The following is a 23,330-nucleotide window of genomic DNA, read 5'->3' on the forward strand; positions in this document are numbered from 1 at the left end:
ACGAATTTGTTACGACGAGAGTTCATGTTAATTGTCAATTAAGGATGAGGAAAATGCCCAATAATACACAAGGGATAATGTAGGCTTACACAAAATCCTAATACCTTCCCACATATGATTAAATAAATTAATCACCATGAAGTTGAATTTCCATTAGGTAGAGCAGGGTCATTCAAATGTATTCTGGTAGTATTGATGTAATGTTTACATGAACTGGATTAGTTTGCAATATTAGCCAACATGCTCGGAAACAAGACATAGGAGGTAATGAAACAATATGGAAAAGAAAAACACATTAAATGCAGAAAAGTTGCATTTTTAGTGTACTGAATTGGCTTAAGGGGGAAAAGGTGTAGAAGTCATAAGAGGACACAGATGCACCTGTAGTGATCCATGCGTAATCATGCCAAGGCAAAAAAAAAAAAATAATAATAATAATCAAATTCATGACATTTCCAGGCGGCACGGTGGCTGACTGGTTAGCACGACCGCCTCCCAGTGCAAAGGTTGTGAGATCAAGTCCAGGCTTCGGCCTTCCTGGGTGGAGTTTGCATGTTCTCCCCGTGCTTGCGTGGGTTTTCTCCGGGTACTCCGGTTTCCTCCCACATTCCAAAAACATGCATGGCAGGTGAATTGGACACTCCAAATTGTCCATAGGTGTGATTGTGAGTATGGTTGTTCGTCTCTGTGTGCCCTGCGATTGGCTGGCAACCAGTTCAGGGTGTACCCCGCCTACTGCCCGAAGCCAGCTGGAATAGGCTCCAGCAACCCCCGCGACCCTTGTGAGGACAAGCGGTACAGAAAATGGATGGATGGATGGATGACATTTCCAGCTGTGCAGTCCCCAGGTAAGAAATGTGATTGCATCACATTGTCTTCATTCAAATTCAAGTCATGGAAGAATTTTACTCATACTCATGTCATCCGCCCAACATTGAATCTAATAAATGTGCACCCACGCCAATAATGATAATATAATTAGAGACAAAAAAAGTAATCAGTGGAAATTAATCTTCTATTCCCACATGGAAGAGATGCTTATGGCTCTCCTGTTGCAGACTGTACAACTTAATGGCCCTTTTGTTGGGACTACAGCTCGCCTCCTACAATACAATTCACCAACTAGTTCATTAGAGATAGCGCTCATGAACAATATGAGGGAGAGGACCCAAATTTGAGACTTAAAGACCAAAAACAATTCCAAAAACACCCAGTTTAATGAAAAGGCTGTGTTTGCTTAATAGGTAGGTAGTCAGCGAAGGCAAAAATACAAAGGGTTCATCTCAAGTCTCTTAATTGCATCGTTCCTAACTCCTCGCTCTCCAAAATAGTGAAAGCGACCCGGAAGTTGTTCTCAAAGGAGCGTCTCAATTGTCTTAAATGCGCATCGAGGCGCAAGGACCGAGCATCAGGGAGCTTCCAACGGCTATTTTAAATACCCTCTGCCAAAGACTTGTAGCTCCCCAACGGTGACGTACGAAAATGGGCATGTACCCGATAGACCGTAAATAACGCAGGATGTCAAATTAAATATTTATAATTCCTGTTTATGTCGTTTCTTGATTATGTTAGTTTGAATATGCATGTGTTGCTGAGCGTCTGTTCTATGTGGGGCAGTACTTGTTGATAACATTAAGATTTGATTACACTGGCTCATGATGACTTGTCTTGATCTGTGTTTGGTTTGGTTTATGTTTGCATTTTAGATGTTTTTCTTGTGTCTCCCTTTGTCAATGTCAAATTTTATAATGTCCATCTGTGACCCTTGTGTCATCCAATCAGGTCCCTCAGCCATATGTGTCTTGCCCAGGTGTCTTGTTAGTGTGTGTATTTAGTTCCCTGCTTTCTTTCAGTCCTTGTTGGTTCATTGTCCAGTCTTGTCAATGCTGTTTGTGTCTCTACCAAAGTTCCTTATCAAGTCAAGTTTGTACTTTGACTTTTTTTGGGGGGGAGTACCCGTGCTTTGTCACCTTGCTTCCCTACATTTAGGTCCACATCCATCCACACACTGAAACTTGGCATTACTATGCATGTACCGCCGTTACGTAATCAGATTGGAAAATAAATGTAACTGTATTCCATTACAGTTACAGGAAAAAACATGTAATCAGATTACAGGTACATTTATTAAAAACGGGGATTACTTCGAGGATTACAATTTCTGCGATGAGAGAGAGTGCGAAAGAGGGCGAGAATGAGAGAGAGAGAGAGAGAGAGAGAGACAGAGACAGACAGAGACAGACGAGAGAGCGCGTGCACGCCCGCGCGTGTGAGACCGTTGCCGTTGTCGGGGAGGTGGGAACGAACAAACTGACTAGTCGTGTCCTCCACACGCGGGCAGTTTGAAAAAGCTTCACGGACGGGAGGAGGGAATGGCGACCGGTATTCACTGGAACCTACTCGGAGCGAAAGTTTGAGCTGAGAGTCCAGCGGCATGCTACGCGCTGTAGCTTCTTGCTACCTAGCCCACTAGCCTACAACCATAATGTGAGTTACACCTTCCAAACAAATCTTCCTCCCACCAATTCACTATTTTAAACATCATACACAACATATACACGGCTAAACTTGTGACTGGGATAAAAGTTCATTTTGCAGTTGATGTCACACATCGTCATCCTCATTGGATGTCTATCCATCCATCCATCCATCCATCCATCTCTCTATCTATCTTTATATCTATCTAACTATGAGGTGTTGTTGCTTTCAGTGACAGTTCGAAAACAGCATATGGCCTTCAATCAATCAATCAATCAATCAATAGCCTACGTGCTTTTTAATTATACTAGGATTTTTGCTTTTTGTAAGCTGCCCGGGTCCCTATCACCCGCAAATAGCAAGGGCACATTGTATAGAATATATATTGTGGTGATTTTTATTTTTATTTTGTTTTCATGAGCATACTCGATATTGGAGTAATACTAAAGTAATCCAGTTACATTACTTTAATATTATGGTACTTGGATTACGTTACCAACTAAATTTTTTTGCAGGTAACTTTTAACTGTAATGGATTACATTTTAAAAGTAACCCTCCCAACCTTGACTATGCTGAATGTACTTTTGACTCTAAGGTTTATTTGCTACTATTTCTGAAATGCATTTGGTCACATAAGGAAAATTAATAATCATTGTCACCTTTATTATTGCGATATTTATTGAGCCGCTTGCATTAGCTATACGCCAGGATAGAAGGATCCAAGGAATTCACTCCGGGGTAACAGAACATAAAATTAATCTATATGCCGATGATATTTTACTTTATTTAGAAGAACCTGCTATCTCGTTAGGGGAAGTATCTAATTCAGGGCTGGCCAAGTGCGGTCCTCGAGAGCCACTATACAGCCTGTTTTCCATGTCTCCATTCTTTCAGCGCAGCCAAATGTAATTATCAGCTCATCAGCAAGCTGTGCAGAAGCCTGATGAAAATCTTGATCATGAATCAGGTGTGTTAGTGGAGAGAAACATGGAAAACAGGCTGGATAGGGGCTCTCGAGGACCGAACTTGGCCACCCCTGATCTAACTTAATAACTAAATTCTCACATTTATCAGATTATTCTATTAACTTGACAAAATAAACACTACTACCTATTACAGAAAAGTCATGGAACGCTGCAAGCCATTACCCACGTTACTCTTTTCCTATAGGTAATTTAAAATACTTAGGCATAAAAATCTCACCTAAATTAACTGATTTAATTCATTTAAACTTCATTCCACACTTCACTGGATAGCATTCACAGTGACCTGGAGCGCTGAAATAATCTTCCTATTTCTCTAATAGGACAAATAGCCACCATTAAAATGAAAGTTTTACCCAAAATAAAAAAAAAATTCTCAATGATTCCATTCAAACCTACGTCTAACTGGTTCCATTCGCTGGATTCGGCCGTAACAAAATTCTACTGGAATAAAAAAAAAAAGCAAAGATCAGTCTATCTACTTCAGAAAAGCAAATCCAAAGGAGGTCTAGAGGCACCAAATTGTATGCACTATATAGCTAACCAGCAACAATATATCATTCTATGGGCACAACCCAACAGAGATACTAACTGTTGACTGGAACTAGAACAGAAGGATTGTAACAACCTCAGACTTTTAGATTTACTCTTTATTACAACATCGATTAAGCGACACAATTGTTTTAAAAACCCAATGATTTCCACCACCCTGACCGCCTGGTGGCACTAGAAATTACAAAAGCCTAATTGGAGCCCTGCGGGCTTTCTCCCATATGGCATAACCCAGACTTTCAACTTAACAGTCAATCGTTTTAGTTAGGTGTGTGGGAGCAGAAATGAATTACACATATCTACCATCTTTTCTCAGATAATACGTTTATATCATATGCAAACTTGCTTCAAAAATACAAAATAGAAAACTGATTTTTTTTTTTTACATTATCTGCAAGTTAAAAATATGGTAAAGAAACAAATTCCAACACTTCAGGGTACGCTTCAACCACCTGTTTTAGCTAAAGATATTACAAAGTGACAAATTGGGGTTTGGGGGCCGGGGGGGCTGGGCTGTGGTGGGTGGGGGGCAGGGGGGTCGTGAGGGGAGCGGGGGCTGTGGGCCGGTGGAGTGCCTGGTGGGCCTGCCGTGCCCCGTTCTGCTGCGTTGGGCTGGGGGCGCGGGCCGTGTTGGGGTGGGGGGGCACTCCTGGCTCCTGGGTTTGCTCTCCGGCCGGTGGCCCCCGCGGGGCCCGGGGGGTTGTGCCCTGGCGCTGCCGGGGCCAGGTGGGCCCTGGGGGGTTGTGCTTGCCCTGTCCTGGCCGGGGTCGATGGCTCCCCTATTTGGTGGAGGTTTTTCATACATGCCAGATTCACTACACCAGCATCTACTGAAATGTAAACACGATTTGCTTCATATGGTCGCTGAATTGGTGGAGGCTGATGTCTGTGAATCTCACTCTGCTTCATCTATCCTTCCTTCCTTTCTTTAGTCTTTCCTTTGGTCTCTTGAGGGCTCTCTAATTTGTTGAAATGTATATGCTTCTGGGGTTGGTGAAAGATTCTGGTTTGTAACCCTGTGTGTAATAGGTGGTGTCTGGTCAGCACTGGATTTCACTTTTCTCTCTTTTCTTTGATCACTCCTCTTTGAGCACTCCTTGGGTCTCCTGACGACGGGATTCTGAAGTATTCGGTTTAGGTGAAGGGTATGGAATTTTTAATAGGTTTCAGGTGAATTAATGAGCACAAACTCACACACACGCACATATGTACACACACACACACGCGCGCAAAAAAAAGTGAAAGAGCAATGATGATGACATGTTGAATCGAAGATTAACGAATGACTAATACTGAGCTCTCAAAAAAAGAAAAAAATGTTTTATTTTTTGATGGTTGTTCAGTTTATCACATTAAGTAATGCAAAAGCAACATATATATATATATATATATATACATGATTAATTAAAATTATTTCAAATATGCACTGCGTGTATTTGGGTGGAGTGGGTGGAGGACACACACTTGGGACAGACCAATCGCACTCATCTTTACAACTGTAAAGTTGTGAAGCGTTAAGAGTGACATTAGTGATATTTGAGTTAATTTAATCCTACTTGAGTCACAAAGCATAAAGTGGACATTTGTGGTGATAGCAATAAATTCTGACATGACTGTGTATTTCTGATGTGTCAATGGCATGACGTCATCTTTAGGAGACATCTCCATCAAATGACGACATCGAGGAGCATTCATTGATACAAGCTGGGAGAAACATGCTGTAAACAGAAGACTATATGACAATATGCTGAGCCTGTTTCATCCTTTTAGATTTCGGTAAAATGTTGATTGAACTCTCTCCACACAATTTTGTGAAAGATGATTGACATTTGAGTAGCAATAGGCAAACATTTTGTGTTTCACATTAATAAATATATTTTAATGACCTCATTCGCATATTCATGACTATCAATGTCACACTCAGCAAGGCTTCATTTAGTAATTAACCTGCAATCAAACAAACCAATAAAACCCAATTTCTACATCTATCAAGCCTGATATTAATTACTAATAATAATTTCCCCGCATGTGAGTGTCTAATGTTGCTCCCTGAGTTATTTCCACTTTTTCTGAGGCAAGTATATCCTCTGATAGCTGTGCGCTACAGTAAAGTGGTCACTCTCATCCTCTTCTCTTGCTCATTTCAAACATCTCACTTTTAAGCATCACCCTGAATTATTCATAGTGCTGATACTCAGGGGGGAATCCAGCTACATGTCTGCACCAACAATCAATGCTGCAGGATAAGGGTGGAGCACAGTGGCTTTTAATAGCTGTACTGTGCTGCAATGGATAGGAATTTTTGCTCTTGTCTATTTTGAGTCTGATAAACAAGATTCAGACGGCTCAAGTGTATTATCCATGAGCGAAAGCGGAAGTCATCTCTTCATTCATTGCATTATACGGAAAATCAGAGGTGGGCAGTCCTGTCCAGTACTGTCCGTCACCGACCGACCCCCGTTTTGCTGACCAATGATGAGAAACTTATAGAAAATTAAATGGCAGACTATGCAACGGCAGTCAATGTGAATTGTTTATATTGTGAATTTAAGTGGCAACAGTCGAATAATGGGAGTATCATTGCTTGGTTTTGTCCACTAAAAGTGACAGACTGACTGACGACATACCCACCTTTGTTGGTCGGTCCTAAAATAGCAGTGATGAAGTGACGATGGAAGATAAAGATAAAATAAACAACGGACCGCCGATTACAAGTTAGTTTGGTTTAAAAAAACAAAAAAACTAAAACGGTAGACTGACAATGATGGAAGGTGGCCCAGGGTGCTGACGAATGACTGACAGACTGGCAAAAATATGTAAAATGCCCGCCTCTGCAGATAACACACCACTTCTCCCACAAAACTGTAGCAATTACAGATTCTTTGATATTTAGATCTATTTCTCTTGTTTGCTTTGGAACAACACAAAATAAAAGCAGAGAAGGAGGGAAACATCCAAATCTGATCATTTTCACACAGAACAAAAAAAAATGGACAAAATTATGGCACCTCTTCATAATTTTAAGAAAGTCTAAGGCCCCGTCCAGACTGAAGCAAAGTTTGTTCCTCAAACAAATCTCGTACACACAGAATCATTTCAAGACTTGCGTGTGTCCAAAAGAAGACGCTGAGGACGTTTAACGGCTGTAATGTAAATGCCAAGTCTGGAGTGGCGCTGTAGCGCAGCCACAGGGAGTTAACGGAAAGCATAGAAGAAGAATCAGCGAAGAAGATGAACACTTAGTTTTTTTCTAACTTTATTGCAATCTACAGAACAAACATGGCTTTGCATGTATCAAAACAACATGGAAAAAGACGAACACAGGAGAAGTGACAATGGCGGGTGATTCAAGTACAACACCGCTTGTTGAACGACGGAATAAAGACGCAAAATATTTTGCTTGCAAAAGCATAAGCAAGCTAAGGAGGCTGCGCAAAGCGACTATGACACGGCTATCAGCCATTGTTGTTGACAGACTGACAGTTCGCGCACAGTTACGCGAGAATTGGCGCATACGTCATCAATCTGCGACAATGCGTCGTCATCGAGCTGCGACCATTACGTCATCACTGGAGGAGTTTCCTGCATATGGTGTCCAGACGGATGCGTACGGAACGTGTTTTGAAATCTTTCCACTCTGGAGCCCGGTTTCAAAAGTGATCGGTTTCAAGCTCCGAAACCGCGCCATCGTGTGGATGAACAGCCTAAACGGTAAGAAACTTGTGAGGATACATTGAAACTGGCTTTCGTGTGGACAGGGCCTAAATGTATTGGAAGCATATCACGCTACTTAAGTTTGTAATTAAACTCACCTGTGGTAAATAACAGGTGTTGGAAATTTAGAAATAACATTTGTAGCCAGTTAAAATGGGAAGAAGGTGACTCATCTTGTGTTGTGTATCTGTATGTACCACACTAAGCATGGGGGGAAAAAAAGAAGAGTAAAGTACAGTATTATCAAAGTATTTGAAAACCAAAAATTTGGAAAATCCTGGACAATCTCAGAGCTACAAGTCCATCTCCAGAGATCTGAATGTTCCTGTGTCTACTGTGCGCAACAAGAAGTTCACAGTCCATGGCACTGTGGCAGTAGAAGTCAATATATTTTTGGCAGATGAGACCAAAGTCTAGCTTTTTGGTCATCGTACGGTTTATCAAAAATTAATTGAGGCCTTCATTTAAAAGAACACGGTTTCTACAACAACAACAAAAAAAAGTGGAGGTTAACTGATGTTTGTTTTGAGGTTGCTTTGCTACTTCTGGGACAAATGTCTTGACTGTGTGCATGGCATCGTGAAATCTGAAGACTACCAAACAATTTTGGGGCGCAATGTTGGGCCAAGTGTCAGAAAGCTTGGTCTCCGTCAGGGGTCATGGGTCTTGCAGCACGATAATGACCAAAAGCACACTTCAAATAGCACCCAAAATGGTTTAAGACTAAGGGCTGGAGAGTTCTGAAGTGACCAGCAATGAGTCCAGATCTAAATCCCAAAGAACACCTCTGGAGATACCTCAGAACAGCAATTGGAAGAATAAGAGTGAAAAGAGAAGTGTGAGAAAACTGTTAATGCTTACGGGCAATGATTGATTTCTGTTTGTTTTATGGTTTGTTTGTTTTTTACACAAAAGGGTGTGCTATCAAATATTAAGCGTGGTCCGTCGCTCTGGGCCCGGCGACGCGGTTCGGGGCCTGTGGGTCGCCGGGGTGCCCCGTGGTTCCCTCTCCCCTCCCCCTTCCTCCCCCATGCTGCCTCTACCTCCTCGCCTCTCCCCGCCTGTCCTCCGCCTCCCTGTCCCTTCTCCCTCGTCACCCTTCCTCCTCCTCTCCCCCTCTCTCTGCGGCCCTGCCGCTGCCCCTTGCCTTCTTGTCGTCCCCTTCCCCCCTCCCCTGTACGCCTTCCTTCCCCTCCCCTGGGCCGGGGGCTCCATCCGTGGCCCGGGTCTCGGCACTCGGGGGGCCGGGGGGATGGGTAGATTTGGTGTTGTGCCCGCCCCGCTCCGGTGGACATCCTGGCACCTCGGGCGGGCCCCAGTATCTCGCCCCGCCGGGCTGGTCCCATATGCCCGCCGGGGTCCCAGTGGGGTGGATGGGGGTTTGGTGGGCGGGTGCGCCTCCTGCCCCGCCCGGTTGGGGGGGGGGGGGGGGGCGCTGGTCGCTCCTCTTAACTCACTGCACTAGATTTGCACTATTTATTTTTTTTATGCACCACATACACTCACTGACATGCCTGGGAGGCGGGTGGATCGGAGCGTGGGGATATCATTTCCCTCTGCTCCAGTTCACCTGCTCCCAATTTTAATGCACCACACACACACACTTGTATACACACTGGGTGGGGTCACATTCAAGGTTTAGGGGTAGAGTTCGCCAATCGGCGAGCTGGCGGACAGTAACAGGGGTTAGCTTTCACTAAGAACGCTGGAGTGGCGACCGGGGCCTTTCCCCGCTGGGCCTGGGGTTCGGGGGTGCCGGCCGTCCTCCGGTGCCCCCATCTCCCCTTCTGCCCCCGGTGTTCCGTCCCTCCACGCGGCGGGGGGTGGGGTGTGCGCGGGTGCCCTCTCCGCTCCGCTGTCCGGCCCCTCTTCGGCGGCGATGCCTGGGTGCGGGTGCCCTCTCCGCTCCGCTGTCCGGCCCCTCTTCGGCGGCGATGCCTGGGAACGGGGGGTCCCCAGGGGCTGGGGGTCGGGGGCTGCTGGTTGGTCGGGGTGGGGTCGGGGGAGGATGGCTTTTGTTGGGGGGGGGGGGGGGTGGCGGGGGGGGGGTGCTGGGGGGGGGGTCTGGGGGCTTGGGGGCCCTTTGGCGCTGCCTGGGGGGCCCTGAGGTGTTGCGCTTGCTCTGTCCTGGCAGGGGTCGACGGCTCCCCTCTTTGGTGGAGATTTTCATGCATGCCAGATCCACCACACCAGCATCTATCAAAACTCAGACGCAATCTGCTTCTTCCTCAGGTCATTGAATCGGTGGAGGCTGGTGTCTGTGGATCTCACTCTGCTTCGTTTGTCCTTCCTTCCTTTCCTCAGTCTCTCCTTTGGTCTCTTGAGGTCTCCCTGATTTTTTGGATTTGTTGGAATTTAGATGTTTCTGGGGTTAGTGAAGAACTCTGGTCGGTGGCCCGGTGGGTGGTGTCTGGTCGGTGCTGGATTTCACCTTCCTTTGTTTTCTTTGGTCCTTCCTCGGGTCTCCTGATGGCGGTGTTAGGTTTTTTTTTTATAGGTTTTTGGTGAACTAACGAATACACACACGCACGCACGCACGCACGCACGCACGCACGCACATACACATACTCACCCACATACAAAAACAAAACAAAAGAGCAACTATGATGACATTACCGAATGAACAATACTGAGCTCTTTAAAAAAATAAAAATAAAAAATAAAAACAATTTAGATAGTTGTTCCGTTAGTTTTGTTCAGTCTGTTTTTGTAGTTCTGTGTGGAATACATAATATGTAGTCTTATTTGGCTACCCTCTTTGGTGGAGGTTTTCATGCATGCCAGATCCAACACACCAGCATCTATCGAAATTCTAACAAAATCTGCTTCTTCCTCTGGTCGTTGAATCGGTTGAAGCTGATGTCTGCGGATCTCACTCTGCTTCATCTATCCTTCCTTCCTTTCCTCAGTCTTTTCTTTGGTCTCTTGAGGGCTCCCTAATTCTTTGGAATTTAGATGTTTCTGGGGTTGGTGAAAGATTCTGGTTGGTAACCCGATGTGTATTAGGTGATGTCTGGTCGGTGCTGGATTTCACTTTTCTTTCTTTTCTTTGATCCTTCCTCGGGTCTCCTGACAATTTCACGATTTCAGCTGGATTCTGAAGTATTCGGTTTAGGTGAACGGTATGGTTTTTTTAATAGGTTTTAGGTGAATTAATGAGCACACACTCACACGCACGCACATATGCACACACACACGCACATACAAAAAAAAGCGAAGAAAAAAAAGAGAGAGCAATGATGATGACATGTAGAATCGGTAAGATTACCGAATGAACAATATTGAGCTCTCGCAGGAAAAAGCAACAAATTAATAATGTTTGCTGATGTATCAATACTGTTCCGTAAGAGATGACAATGCAATATATTTTAATATTGATGTTTGTCTTACCCTTGTTCATCATTGCGTGCCTTATTTGTTGGTAGTTTATTTGACGTGACTGTGGCTGCAGAAATGATCTGTATCTCCTTCAAAAATAAAATGTATTTACAAAACTGGCCTTACATATTTGTACTAAAATTGTATGCTTTTCACAATCTTTAGTTGGATAAATGAGAGCACTGGATGGGAAATTAGGGCAGAACTCCATCAGATTGCATTTGATAAGACCAAACATACCAACAGCTTCTTGTCAGAAACAAAGAAGCACAAAAGCACAAGTATGTACACGGGTTTGTTTGTGTCTGTCTCCATTCTATTTGTCCTCGATTTGTCTCCTTGGTGATTGTGTGCTCTAATGTGGTATTGTTTGTGAGTGAAAACAGTGTGTTACTTTTGAGTGTTGCTGCAGCTCGCTAGCAAACGGGCTGTCTAAATATAGTTATAGCTCTAGTTTGCAAACACATTCACTCACTCACTCACTTCAATGATGACCTTATTGATTAAAACATATTTAAAAAATCGACCCAGCTTGCAAGCTGCCAAAAGCATTCATTGAGAACTTTTGGCCCCACTATGTCAAAAAACAAGAACACACACACACACAAACCACAACGTGGCAGGGCACAGAAAAACCCCGTCAGGAAAGGCATCCAGGAGGAGCTCATCCACACTGAGAGGGATGACTACCAACCACCACAGGGAGCAATGTCATCCCAGAGATCCCTGATTGACCGCGGCCCGCCCCACACAAAGTGAAGCGCGCCATAGCCCCTAGGGACAAGGGGCCCCCGGCCGCCCACCCGCAGGAGACCAGCCATCCCTCCCAGTGGGGAGGCTCCCCATGAGGTAACACTGGAGCTAAAGACCTAGTAACAACTCAATAAAAACAGTTAAACCCTAAAAGAAAACAGTTAAACACTAGACGAAAACAGAACAAAAGACAAAAACAAAGCTAGAAGACAATATAATTAAAAATAATGAATCTGTCTCTTTAGAAAAAAGTTGTCTGTGAGCAAGCATTCTTGAATTTACTAAACGTCAGCAGTACTTGCCATTGGCCCAGTAGTGTATGGGGCGAGGGGAACTCTGGCTCACATCTAGGACATCCTTGGAGCATTTCAATGAAATCATGACACAGACAGGAGGAAACTGTTGTAAATTGTGAAAAAAGGCAAAGGAAAACCGGTCTAACTTAAAAGGTCCAAAAAGTAACAAGCAAAGAAACATCAATGCCTGTGAGAAATCGGCCTGTCAGCAGAAATGCCACAAATTCAGTCAACTAAGAATGGGTATAGTAATCAATCAGTCCATTGATTATCTCTAATCAATTCTGCCAAATTGATTGTTCAATAATGAGTTGAACTTGTAAAGCAATTGTGACAAAATGGGGTGCCTAATTGGCTGCAACCTACACAAAATGGGCTGATGGTAGCCTTAACTAGCCCAAGGCCTGAATTCAACCCAACTTTATTTATAGTGCACTTTAACAAAAGCCACAGTTCTAACAAAATGCTGCACAGAAGATTAAACATAAAACAGCAACTGCTACCAGTCCCTTAAAACTATCCCTGCAACTTCAATATGATACGGTGTTGTGGCGTAAATTAGTGAGGTTCCGTGTTTTTTGATATTCACAAGTGTTGAATGCCAGCAGTGTTTAGGGAAGTAAGCAAGAGACTGCAAAGTTGTTTTCACCAAGTAGTGCAGTTTGGCTAGGTACACATTTTTCAACATTTTCATTGTAAAGGGTCCCACCACGTCAAAGACACAGTACTACAAAAAAATTAAAATAAATTATTCTCTTGTGTGGAGTTACAGTACAGTTGCTCTGAAAATTATTCAGCGCACATTGTAAATATTATTCATTATTGCAACTTTTATAAACTAAATAAATTTTTGTAATAAACCAACAAAAATATATATATTTAAGAGGCCAATAACTAATTACAAGCAAATTTTTTAATTTTTGTATTTTTTTACAGAGGCTATCTATTGAAAACAATTTGCAGATAGACGTAATCATGGAGATTTAAAACTGCCACTGTCAGCCAGCTTCTGTTTATTGATTAAGGTTATATTAGAATGTTATGGTAAAATAAAAACATTTTTAATATGCTTGATTCATGACAGAGAGACGACTGTAATCAGTTTGTGTTGCTTGTTTACGGAAGCCAGAATGCAACTCGGTACCATGTCACATTTATCTTAGTTCATTTAATTGCCACATTACACACTGTCATGCTGCTAAAATGTCACATTCCCTTGCCGATGAAGTTATCTTCATCCTGCAGACTCCCAATGATGGAAATGAAAGCATTAGTATCAATGACTAGTGATGTTTTCCACTACTGTAAGCCATTTGTGTGTAGGGCGCACTAGTACACCCACTACATGCTTCTAGTAAGGCATTCCAAATACATGTAGCTACTAGCTAGTGTACATATGTTAGGTTGATCCAAAACTATATATAAATTGTCAATTAATATGAATATGAGTGGTTGTTTGTCTATATGTCACCTGTGATAGGCTCAAACTCACCCAGGACCATAATGAAGATGCTAAAGAAGATCACTTAATGGTTTTTACATGTTTATGCTTCCATATAGAGTACTCAAGATGTAACTGGCTGCACCGATGGAACAAGCACAACATTTCAAGAATACAAGCAGAGCAATCAAGTCCAAGTTTTGCAAAGAACAATAAAAGTAAGTGTATTTGTTGCTTGGGGCAAGAGATGTGCTTGTTCCGTGTAGCCAACAGCAGCATCCTCAACGTATGAAGATTCCACAATTCCTCTCTTGGCCATAAAATTGATTGAGTGGGTGGTGAAACAAACCAACACCGGAGCTGAGGAAGACAATTTGAAATTTATGAGGGAAGCGTCCCACTGACACTGGCACGTTCGCAGCCTGCATATATGCTGCAGCACACAATTTGCACAGAATTACTGTACTTCTGGGATCACATTAATTGTAGATTTTCCTTGATGCCATCAGATCAAGCTGAGGAAGGTTGACAAGAGGCAGGTGAGGCTGAATTCATTATCACTGTTATCACTCCCCAACACTGGCCTACATTCAGTCTCTGGGCAACAAGATGTGCAAGCAACAGCGGACACGCACTAGTAATCCACTTAACAAAGCCCTCGCTGATGGCTGAGGGGCCACACAATTGAACCTTCTGGGTTGTTTTTTTGTCATTCATTGTACCTTTATCTGTCAGCACTCACATTTAGTTGGAATTTACAACTAGATGTCCACCTGTAACACCAGCATCATTTTATCTATGTGAGATCTTTGAGAATGTACATGCTGGGGATGGCATAATAAAGTATGACATTTTTCAATTATCCCCTATCACAAAAACCAACATAACATGTATACTAGTAATAATTATTTCAATTGTTAGATGGGATAGGCTCCAGGTCAGACTCTGACCCCAGTAAGCAGAACAGAAAACGGATGGATCATTTTGCTGATAATTTGTACTGAGCAGCATGGTAAATTCTATGTAAGTACATCATTACAGACTAAGACTACTCTTAACCCTTTGTAGTGTTTACATGCCTTTGGGGTGCTTTACTTTCCTCTAATCTGTTGGTTTATGTTGGCCATACGGGCGGTGAGCCTGGTGGACTTAATGCAAACAGCACTACAGCTACAATTTGACCAACATCCTCAGTCACCTTAAAATGCCTGTGGACTACACTGATTATCAACCATTTAAACATCAATAACAGTTTTAGACGGAGGACTTAATATTACAAATGCTTAGGGTATAAACAGACAAACAAGAAACTATTCATTGATGTTTTTTTTCCTGAATTACATCAAATTTGAAACCTGATTTATAGGCTTCCTTGTAGCAAATTTAGTTATTAGTATTACTGTGCTTGTCCATTTATTTCTAAAGGCAAAAGTGGTTACTTCTGTATGGACAGATTTCTACCTGCGGAGGAAATGTATTATTCCGAGAAAGCCAGCCTTGGAAAGATGATGTAAAGGCTCCCCCAAGGAGCGGCAGATTTTGCAACAGGGAGACTAATGTTCAACTGTTATTTACAACCACAAGTCAAGACTTCCTTAAGTAAGCATATTTTGGACATCCTCTACTTTGCAGTGGTGTGCATTTGACATTTGGGTCTTTGGTATCACTAACAAAAATGCCTATTGGCAATCAAGCCCTTTGTCTATACATAACCGCCTATCTAAACTTAGCCTAGTATTTTTGTGTGAGTTCCTGAACCAGGTTATGAAGGTGTTAAGTCAATATTCTGGGTTTTAGGGACAGAGAAACACCAGAAAAGCCACCGATAACATTTTGCACACACCAATTATAGTCAGATTAAAAAATATTGGGACACAACTCTCACATTTTTGGCCTGATACATGACAACCAAAATAGATTTGAAATGAAACAAGATGTGCCTTAACTGCAGACTTTCAGCGTTTATTTAAGGGGATATACAGTACTATACATCCAAATGAGGTGAATGGTGTAGGAATGACAACAGTCTGTATATGTTTTAGAGGACCAAAAGTAATGAGACAATTGCTTGCTCAGCTGTTCCACAGCCAGGTCAACATGTATGGCTACCAGTGGAACTGGTTTGCTTGTATTTACTGATGATGTAACTGCTGACAAAAGAAGCAGGATGAATTGTGAAGTATTTCAGGAGATATTATATGCTCATATTCAGCCAAATGCTTCAGAACGTAATAGACGGCGCTTCACAGTGCAGATGGACAATCACAAGAAGCATATTGGGGAAACAATCAAATAATTTTTGAAGGCAAAAAAGTGGAATGTTATGCAATGGCTAAGTCAATCACCGGATCTGAATCCATTGAGCATGCATTTCACTTGCTGAAGACAAAACTGAAGGGAATAGCAGAAACTGAAGACGGCTGCAGAAGAGGCCTGGCAGAACATCACCAGGGTTGAAATCCAGCATTTGGTGAGGTCTATACTTTGCAGACTTTAATTGACTGCGAAAGGATTTGCAACCAAGTGTTATTAGAAAAAGAAAGGTAGATTAATGTTTGTTAATTTGCTAAATTACTTTTGGTCCCTAAAAAGTGAAAGGCATACAGTACATACAAACTGTATGCTGAATGTCTGCAGTTGTTAGTTTCATTACAAATCCATTCTAAAATACAAGAATTGTGCCAACGTGTCAGTATTTGCTGCCGACTGCATACATGCATGGGTCTAGCCCATGCATCATGTCTGAGGCTCAGGGTTAAGGTCAGTTTTGTTGTTTGGGCAAGAAAACTTAAGTAAACCTGAATATTTTGAGTGAGTGATGAGTAGTATTTAGATTTCTGCATTTAATCCATAAACAGCTAAAGAAAAACTGTGACATCATAGTGTCTGCCCTGTATCTCAGAAAACATTTTTAAAAAATTGCAAACATGTTTGCATTGCCTCATTTCAACATTTATTATCAATACTTTACTCTTATACTTTCTTTCAACTCCATACAGGGCTATATGGATAGATGTAGAGACTAGAGAGTTGAACCCACATATCCAAATTGGATATCAGAGTATGCTATAAGCTGATTTTACAAATATTTGCATATACACTACTCACAAAAAGTTGGGGATATTTGGCTTTCTGGTGAAATTTATGGAAAATGTCAAGTTCACACTTAAGTGATATCATATCATGAAAGCAGGACATTTAAGTAGAAGGATGCACTGATGGTTTCCTCATCTCAAGCAATTGATTGGAAAAAAAAAGTTAACAACAATGGTGGGTACACCACAACCAAAAATGTAAACGTCTCAATAACTGGTCATGTGCCCTTGAGCATCAATTACAGCTTGACAACGACGTCTCATGCTGTTCACAAGTCGACTCATTGTCTGCTGAGGCATGGCATCCCACTCTTCTTGAAGGGCAGCCCTCAGGTCATTGAAGTTTTCAGCCTCTGCATGGCGACTCAGCTGATTCGGCAGCTTCTCAATAAGATTCAGGTCCGGAGAAAGTGCCATTTGAAGTACACCAGTCTCCAACAGCCGTTCCCTGATGATGCCACCTCCATGAGCTGGAGCGTTGTCGTCCATGAAGGTGAAATTGGGCCTGTGTTGTTCATGAAGGGGCACAATCAGTGGATTAAAGATGTTATTCAGGTAGTATGGGCTTGTCACTGTACCATTCACAAAGCGTAGGGCAGTTCTGTACCGACTGGACACACCTGCCCACACTGTAACACCGCCACCACCAAAAGCTCACCTGGTGACAACAGTGGCTGATGCATATCGCTCTCTAATATTGTTGGCGGCCATCATTTCTGCTCAACATGAATCGACTGTCATCAGAGAACAGCACTGAGGCCCACTGGTCCAGCGTAAATGCTCCTGGACCCTAACCCATGCAAGACGATGACGCCGGTGTCTGGTGGTGTGGTCAGCACCCTTGCAGGTCGTCTAGCACGCAGACCACGCTGATGTAAACAATTTCGAATGGTCTGATGTGACACTAAGGGAGGTGAGGGGCACCCAAAACGTGCCTAAATTGAGTGGCATTCATCATCCGGTTTCTCAGGGCATTGTTCACAATGCAGCGGTCATCAACATGGGATGTGGCCAAAAGACGTCCACTTCTACATCTTTCTGTGACTCTTCCAGTCTCTCTGTATCTCTGTAGCAACCTGCTGATGACACTCTAAGCTCAGTGGCCACTTTCGTATGAGAACATCCTGTTTCAAGCATCACAATGGCAAGGTACTGTTGATCCGTTGTTAGGTGTCTTGGACTCATGATGTCAAAATGTGAACAGCCTGAGGAGGACAACTGTTTAAACACCAGCTCTAATTGAACCAGGACATTTATAGGTCGATTCAAGGATCAAACACCTGTTGTGAATTTTGCCGTTAAACTCCTCGTTAGAGAACAGCAACATACAAACATTTAACACTTGAACGTGTGCATTCAAAAGCTTAGAAAAGGTCACATTAAGTTCACCTGTAAAGGTTTCAATGCATTTTAGTCTTGTCCTGAAATTTCACCTAAAAGCCAAATATCCCTAACTGTTTGTGAGTAGTGTAATTATATAGTGTTTTTATATACAATAAGAGTAAGAGTAACTCTTGAAATACACTATACTCTGTGTAACATGTTATCAATATTAACTACTATTAAGTCATTTAATTTTCCTCAAAACATTTCATTATTATCATCATCACTTTATTCATCGTCATCATCATCACTATCATAATTACAAACCAAGAGCAATCATTGTAATCATTTTTAGCATGCAGAAAATTGCATTTATCAACAATATGAGCGGCTTTCATGACCATAATTGAATATAGACTACAGATCAATGTATAAAAGCAATTGACTTGCATTATACTTTTCTTTGAAAATGTGCCATCAGTGGAAATGTTTGAGTGAAAGACTGACCAGCCACAGTATGCCCAGCAACAGCACGTAAGAAATCAGAGTGGGGGATGCAAGTGGGTGTGTGCGTGTGTATGTGTGCCACTCTGCGTGTGTTAGTGCTTGTGTGTGTCCGCGGTGGCTGCTAGCCATTTCGACTCACACTGGATGACTGTCATCTTTTTCTACAAACATATACACTATGAAAGGTATGAGCTAAGTTCTATTTACATAAATGCGCATAAATAAGATTTTCAGAATAATTTTTCAAATGGTACGCGACGAAAATTAGAATATATACACAGTAAATTCTGTAGCGCCAATTTGACTATTTAGATAGGGACCAAATGGACTAAGTTTTAGAGTAATATTTACACAAGCCAGTAAAATATAGAATTGGAAGAAATAAAAAATAAAAGTGACTCAAGGTAGGAACAAACTCACAACCTTTAGCATGGGAGACAGCCGTCCTACTCCCTGAGCCGCACAGCTCCTGCTTTCTGTTAGTGTATCGCTCATGTCAGCTGCAGCTCATTCCATGATTGCATTGAATCTTTCTAACTCCAACAGATCAAAAGCGATCTTTGGTCTCTCAGTGAAAATGCAAAGAGTAGGAGAGGCATAGCTCAGGTGGTAGTGTGGCAGTCTGCCAAGCAGAAGGTTGTGAGTTCAAACCTTAACCCTTGAGTGAGTTTTATTTTTTTTATTTTACGGTCTTCCTAGTGTAAATCTTAGTTTACTATGAAACTGAGTCTATTTGGTCTCTATCTAAATATAGTCTAAATTGACTCTAATAGAGTCAAATTTACACTACAGAATTTACTATGTACATAAGCATATACCTGCATTAAGATGAGAGCTACTGAGGGTCTTGTCAAGTTACAGTTTTAGTATAAAGTACTGAAACAAATATTAGAATATATAGAACTCTTGTTACAATAGCAACCTTTTCTTTTCAGCGTGGCACTTAGCACAGATCTGTGCTAAAAGATATAATTGCAATTCAGTTGAAATGCAAATGTGAATAGATGTCTCAGATCAGATATTTTACTCCTTGGTTTTGCTTTCAAATGTTTGACCTTTTTTGGGGGGCTTAAAGGCATCTGTGAAAGTGATCATAAATAACCTACTGCCACTAATCAAGAATAATTAAAAGACATATTCCTATGAAAGTGCTCAACATGAGTGTGTTAGTTTGTAAGAACACCTTTAGTTTCCTTTTAGAATAAGATTTTTTTATGGGATACTATACTACAAAATACTTCCACAAATGTGGGCCATTGATTGCAATCAAGATTTGTGAATTAGTACCCAAAAAAAGTCATTTTTAAATTAAATGTATCAAAGTGCATTTTGCACAAATAAGTAGACCCAGAGAAAAAGACTGACAACTTGTTAATTCCAGGCCTGGCAGACATGTTACTGTCCGTAAAAGTCATGGAGGTCATCGAAAATACTAGACATAGTTGTTTTTCTTGTGGGATGCATAAATGTTTTCGCATTAGTTAATTTGATTACACTAAGGATTTTGTAACCTCTGCATTCTATTATCAACCTTACTTTAATACGATACGATATACTTTTATTTTCCCCGTGGGTAACTTTTTCCTGGACTCCGTCCAGCTGCAGTTACAGTAAGGAAGAAACAACAGAATAGAAAGAGATAAAATTTAAGTTAAATAAGAAGTGCAGCAATAAGAAATCTTCACAGAAGTATACATGTGTAGAGAAGTACATACATGAAGACTGCACACACCCATATACACACACACACTCCTAAATATATATATATATATATATATATATACATGAGTATGTACAGCACGGCTGCATATATTCCACACATACAACATTGCACCATATATCTATTGTACTGAGTTAATGTCGGTTGTTAAGCAGTTTGATGGATGTCGGCAGGAATGAGTTCTTGTAGCGGTTCAGCCTGGTTCTGGGGGTCCTGAATCTCCTGCCGGAAGGCAGTAGCTGGTAATGTTGTAAGTTAAAGTGGAAGTCAACCTTAAACATTTCTTGACAATAATATGTTATATGTGGTCTCACTAGTCTAAACATGACATTCTGATTAATATTACATTTGTGGAATATGAGTTATACAGCAAAATCCAGCCATTTTTATCCATCTCAGGGGGCGGCCATTTTGCCACTTGCTATCGACTGAAGATTACATCACAGATGCCCAGGGCTCAGGTTGACCAATCACAGCTCACCTGTTTTCTTAAGATTAGCTGTGATTGGTTGTTACCTGAGACCTGAGCAACTGTGATGTCATTTTCACTCGACAGAAAGTAGAAAAAACGGCCGCCTTCTGATATTGTCAAAATTTGGGAAATTGTCATTATGTTCATTGAGACATTGAATAAAATCTTTAAATTTTAAAGGGGGTGTACTCATATATGCTGAGCACTGTAAATCCATGTTTTAGTGAAAGTATCAATCACTGTGTTGGTGTTATGTCTTGAAGCTGTCCTGTTGACATTTTGACATTATACATTGGCCAAGCTTGTGAGTGATTCCAAGCAGATAGAGGTTTTTCACAAAGGAAACATGTACTTACATTGTTCCACCTCTACTGGTAAGTATGCTTCATTTTACACTTTTTTTTGTTTCAACTATATGACTCCAATGCCCAAGCCCTTACAGATGAGCACATGCTGCACCAAATGTGCTTCACGTTATCGTTAGACCAAGCTGTCAGGTTGCCGTGACACAGCAAATTGTTGCTGCTGCTGCAGTCTTGTTATGTTCGGCAGGAAGAATGATAACCCTCCCTGTCTTAACTTAAATATGTATGTAATTGTGTTATTATCATTTCAACAAGACTTATTCATAACATTAAGACAAGTAGGGATGTCTGTGCTTTTTATGTGTGATGACAACAAGTTAACTTATAAATGTCATTGTTTCTCATGTGTGCAAGCATGCAGCAAGTGGAAGTGATCTAATGTACTGGCAGAATTGTCATGTTTCGTGTGTAATTTTACAAAACCATAACAGGCACACAAATTTGCAGTGCAATGCTAACACTATTAGCAATTTGTGTGAAACAGAAAGGATGCACAGTCTCTCAGACTCATTTGATGCCTAGCAGGTTTTGAAAACCTCACATACGTTGGTGAATGACAATGAATCATCAGAGGGAAGGCCACTAATCCTTTAAAGGGCAGGAAACCAACCATATAAGTTAGGTTGAAATGGACATATTGCCTCACAATGAGGAAGTAAAAGTAAACCCAGTGGCAATTATCAGAGAAAGGTTATAAAAGAAAAATGTGTGTATAGTCTATATTATATATGTTATATACACATATAGTATACAGGTATACACTAACCCTAGAGGTGGGATACACACTAGACTGGTTGCCAGTCAATCACAGGGCACATACAGTATACAGACAAACTAGCAATCATTCACACTTACATTTACAACTTAGGACAATTTAGAGTCTTCAATGAACCTAAGAGGTGTAATTTTGTAATGTGGGGCACTGGGAGAAATATGGAGTACCTGTAGAAAACCCGCACAAACACTGTAAGAACTTGCAAATTCGGAGCCGAGATTTGAAACCAGAACCTCACCATACTGTTATGTTGAAGAGAGTGGACCTAACCAAAATATTTCACGCAGACCAATAAAACCCCAAAAATACAGAAGTAAACGTGAGCTTTTTGCAGTACAGCGTCAGAACCAACCATGCAGTTAGTCCATAATAAAAACAACCACCATGCAATAATAATACACTACTGTGAATACACACAGGTTGTGTCGAAAGCTATTATGTTACCGGACAGAACATTAGATAAACATGGCCTTTAGTCTATGCAGTGCCACCCCTCAAATTCGTTTCATGATTGTGCGCATAAAAAGACTGCAGAATGAATTGTCTAAACCATACTGCCACTTCAGTACTACAGGGGCTGGGATCCCAACACATGACACATCGAGGTACACACATTAGAATGATGTATACCGTCATTTTAGACACGCCGCCAATCGAAGGGGAGTTTATATTCAGTGACCGCTTTTTGCGCAGCAGCGTCGGCTCAAGGGCAAGCAACTCCCGGGATTAAGCAGCCACACTCTTGATTTGACTGGGCTCTGCTCCTTTTTGACTGGTTATACACGCGTGGCGAACGCGTGCGAGGCTGCAGCATCAAGGCAAATTAAATAAATAAATACAAATAACACTCGCAATGACATTCGGCTGGCTCCATTCAAGATAGTCCTAGCCATCGAGCTATAGTCCGACATTTTGCAGCCCATTTTATCTGGATACAAAACAGGGAGCGTGTGTTCGTCTAAAAACGCCATATATAACAATATAATGTTAGTTTTTCTTACCTTGGCCGCCATCTTCACGGTTTGTGGTGGATCAGGGATGCAGTAGTAGTAGTCGGAACAGGATCATAGGACAGTGGGACATAAGCAGGGAGGCTTGACAGCAGATGGCTTTATAAGGCGTAACGCACTCTTCTCTGATTGGCTGAAATAACCGGAAGCTAGCACACTGGGATGTGTCACATTAGTTCACGTGTTCTGGTCCAGCCTACTGGAGGGGTTTGTATGACGTGCCGACACACTCACGTGTGCTCATCAAATGCGTACAGTAAATAAATAAATAAATAACACAAAATAACGTGTATTCGAAGAGCGTGTAACGAAAAACACTACATTGGCTAAGAATGGTATGATTTAAGCAGACTTCATTTAGAAATGTATAGAACAGGAAATGTAAATGATAACATAATGCGCATGGTTAATCCAGCCATTGACAATACATTTGTGGTGACGTGTCATTTTTAAAAATTATTTTTTAA

The 23,330-nt window shown here is 41.7% G+C and overlaps 1 protein-coding gene across 3 annotated transcripts in view; it reads right to left on the reverse strand.

Annotated features, from left to right (window-relative positions):
* LOC147184600 (vesicle-fusing ATPase) overlaps positions 1-22,991 on the reverse strand; it is a 47,136-nt gene extending 24,145 nt beyond the window's left edge. Inside the window, exon 1 of one of the 3 annotated variants that reach the window (XM_086069437.1) lies at positions 22,855-22,991. In XM_086069437.1, coding sequence (XP_085925563.1) covers positions 22,855-22,866 — 12 coding nt within the window. In that variant the 5' untranslated portion in view covers positions 22,867-22,991. The remainder of the gene's footprint in view (positions 1-22,854) is intronic. The other 2 variants (XM_086069418.1, XM_086069427.1) reach the window with 2 other exon arrangements.
* Between the last annotated feature and the right edge of the window lie 339 nt (positions 22,992-23,330).

Source organism: Leptonotus elevatus, chromosome 1 (assembly GCF_054856555.1).
Source record: "Leptonotus elevatus isolate MCC_2025b chromosome 1, RoL_Lele_1.0, whole genome shotgun sequence".
Classification (NCBI taxonomy): domain Eukaryota; kingdom Metazoa; phylum Chordata; class Actinopteri; order Syngnathiformes; family Syngnathidae; genus Leptonotus; species Leptonotus elevatus.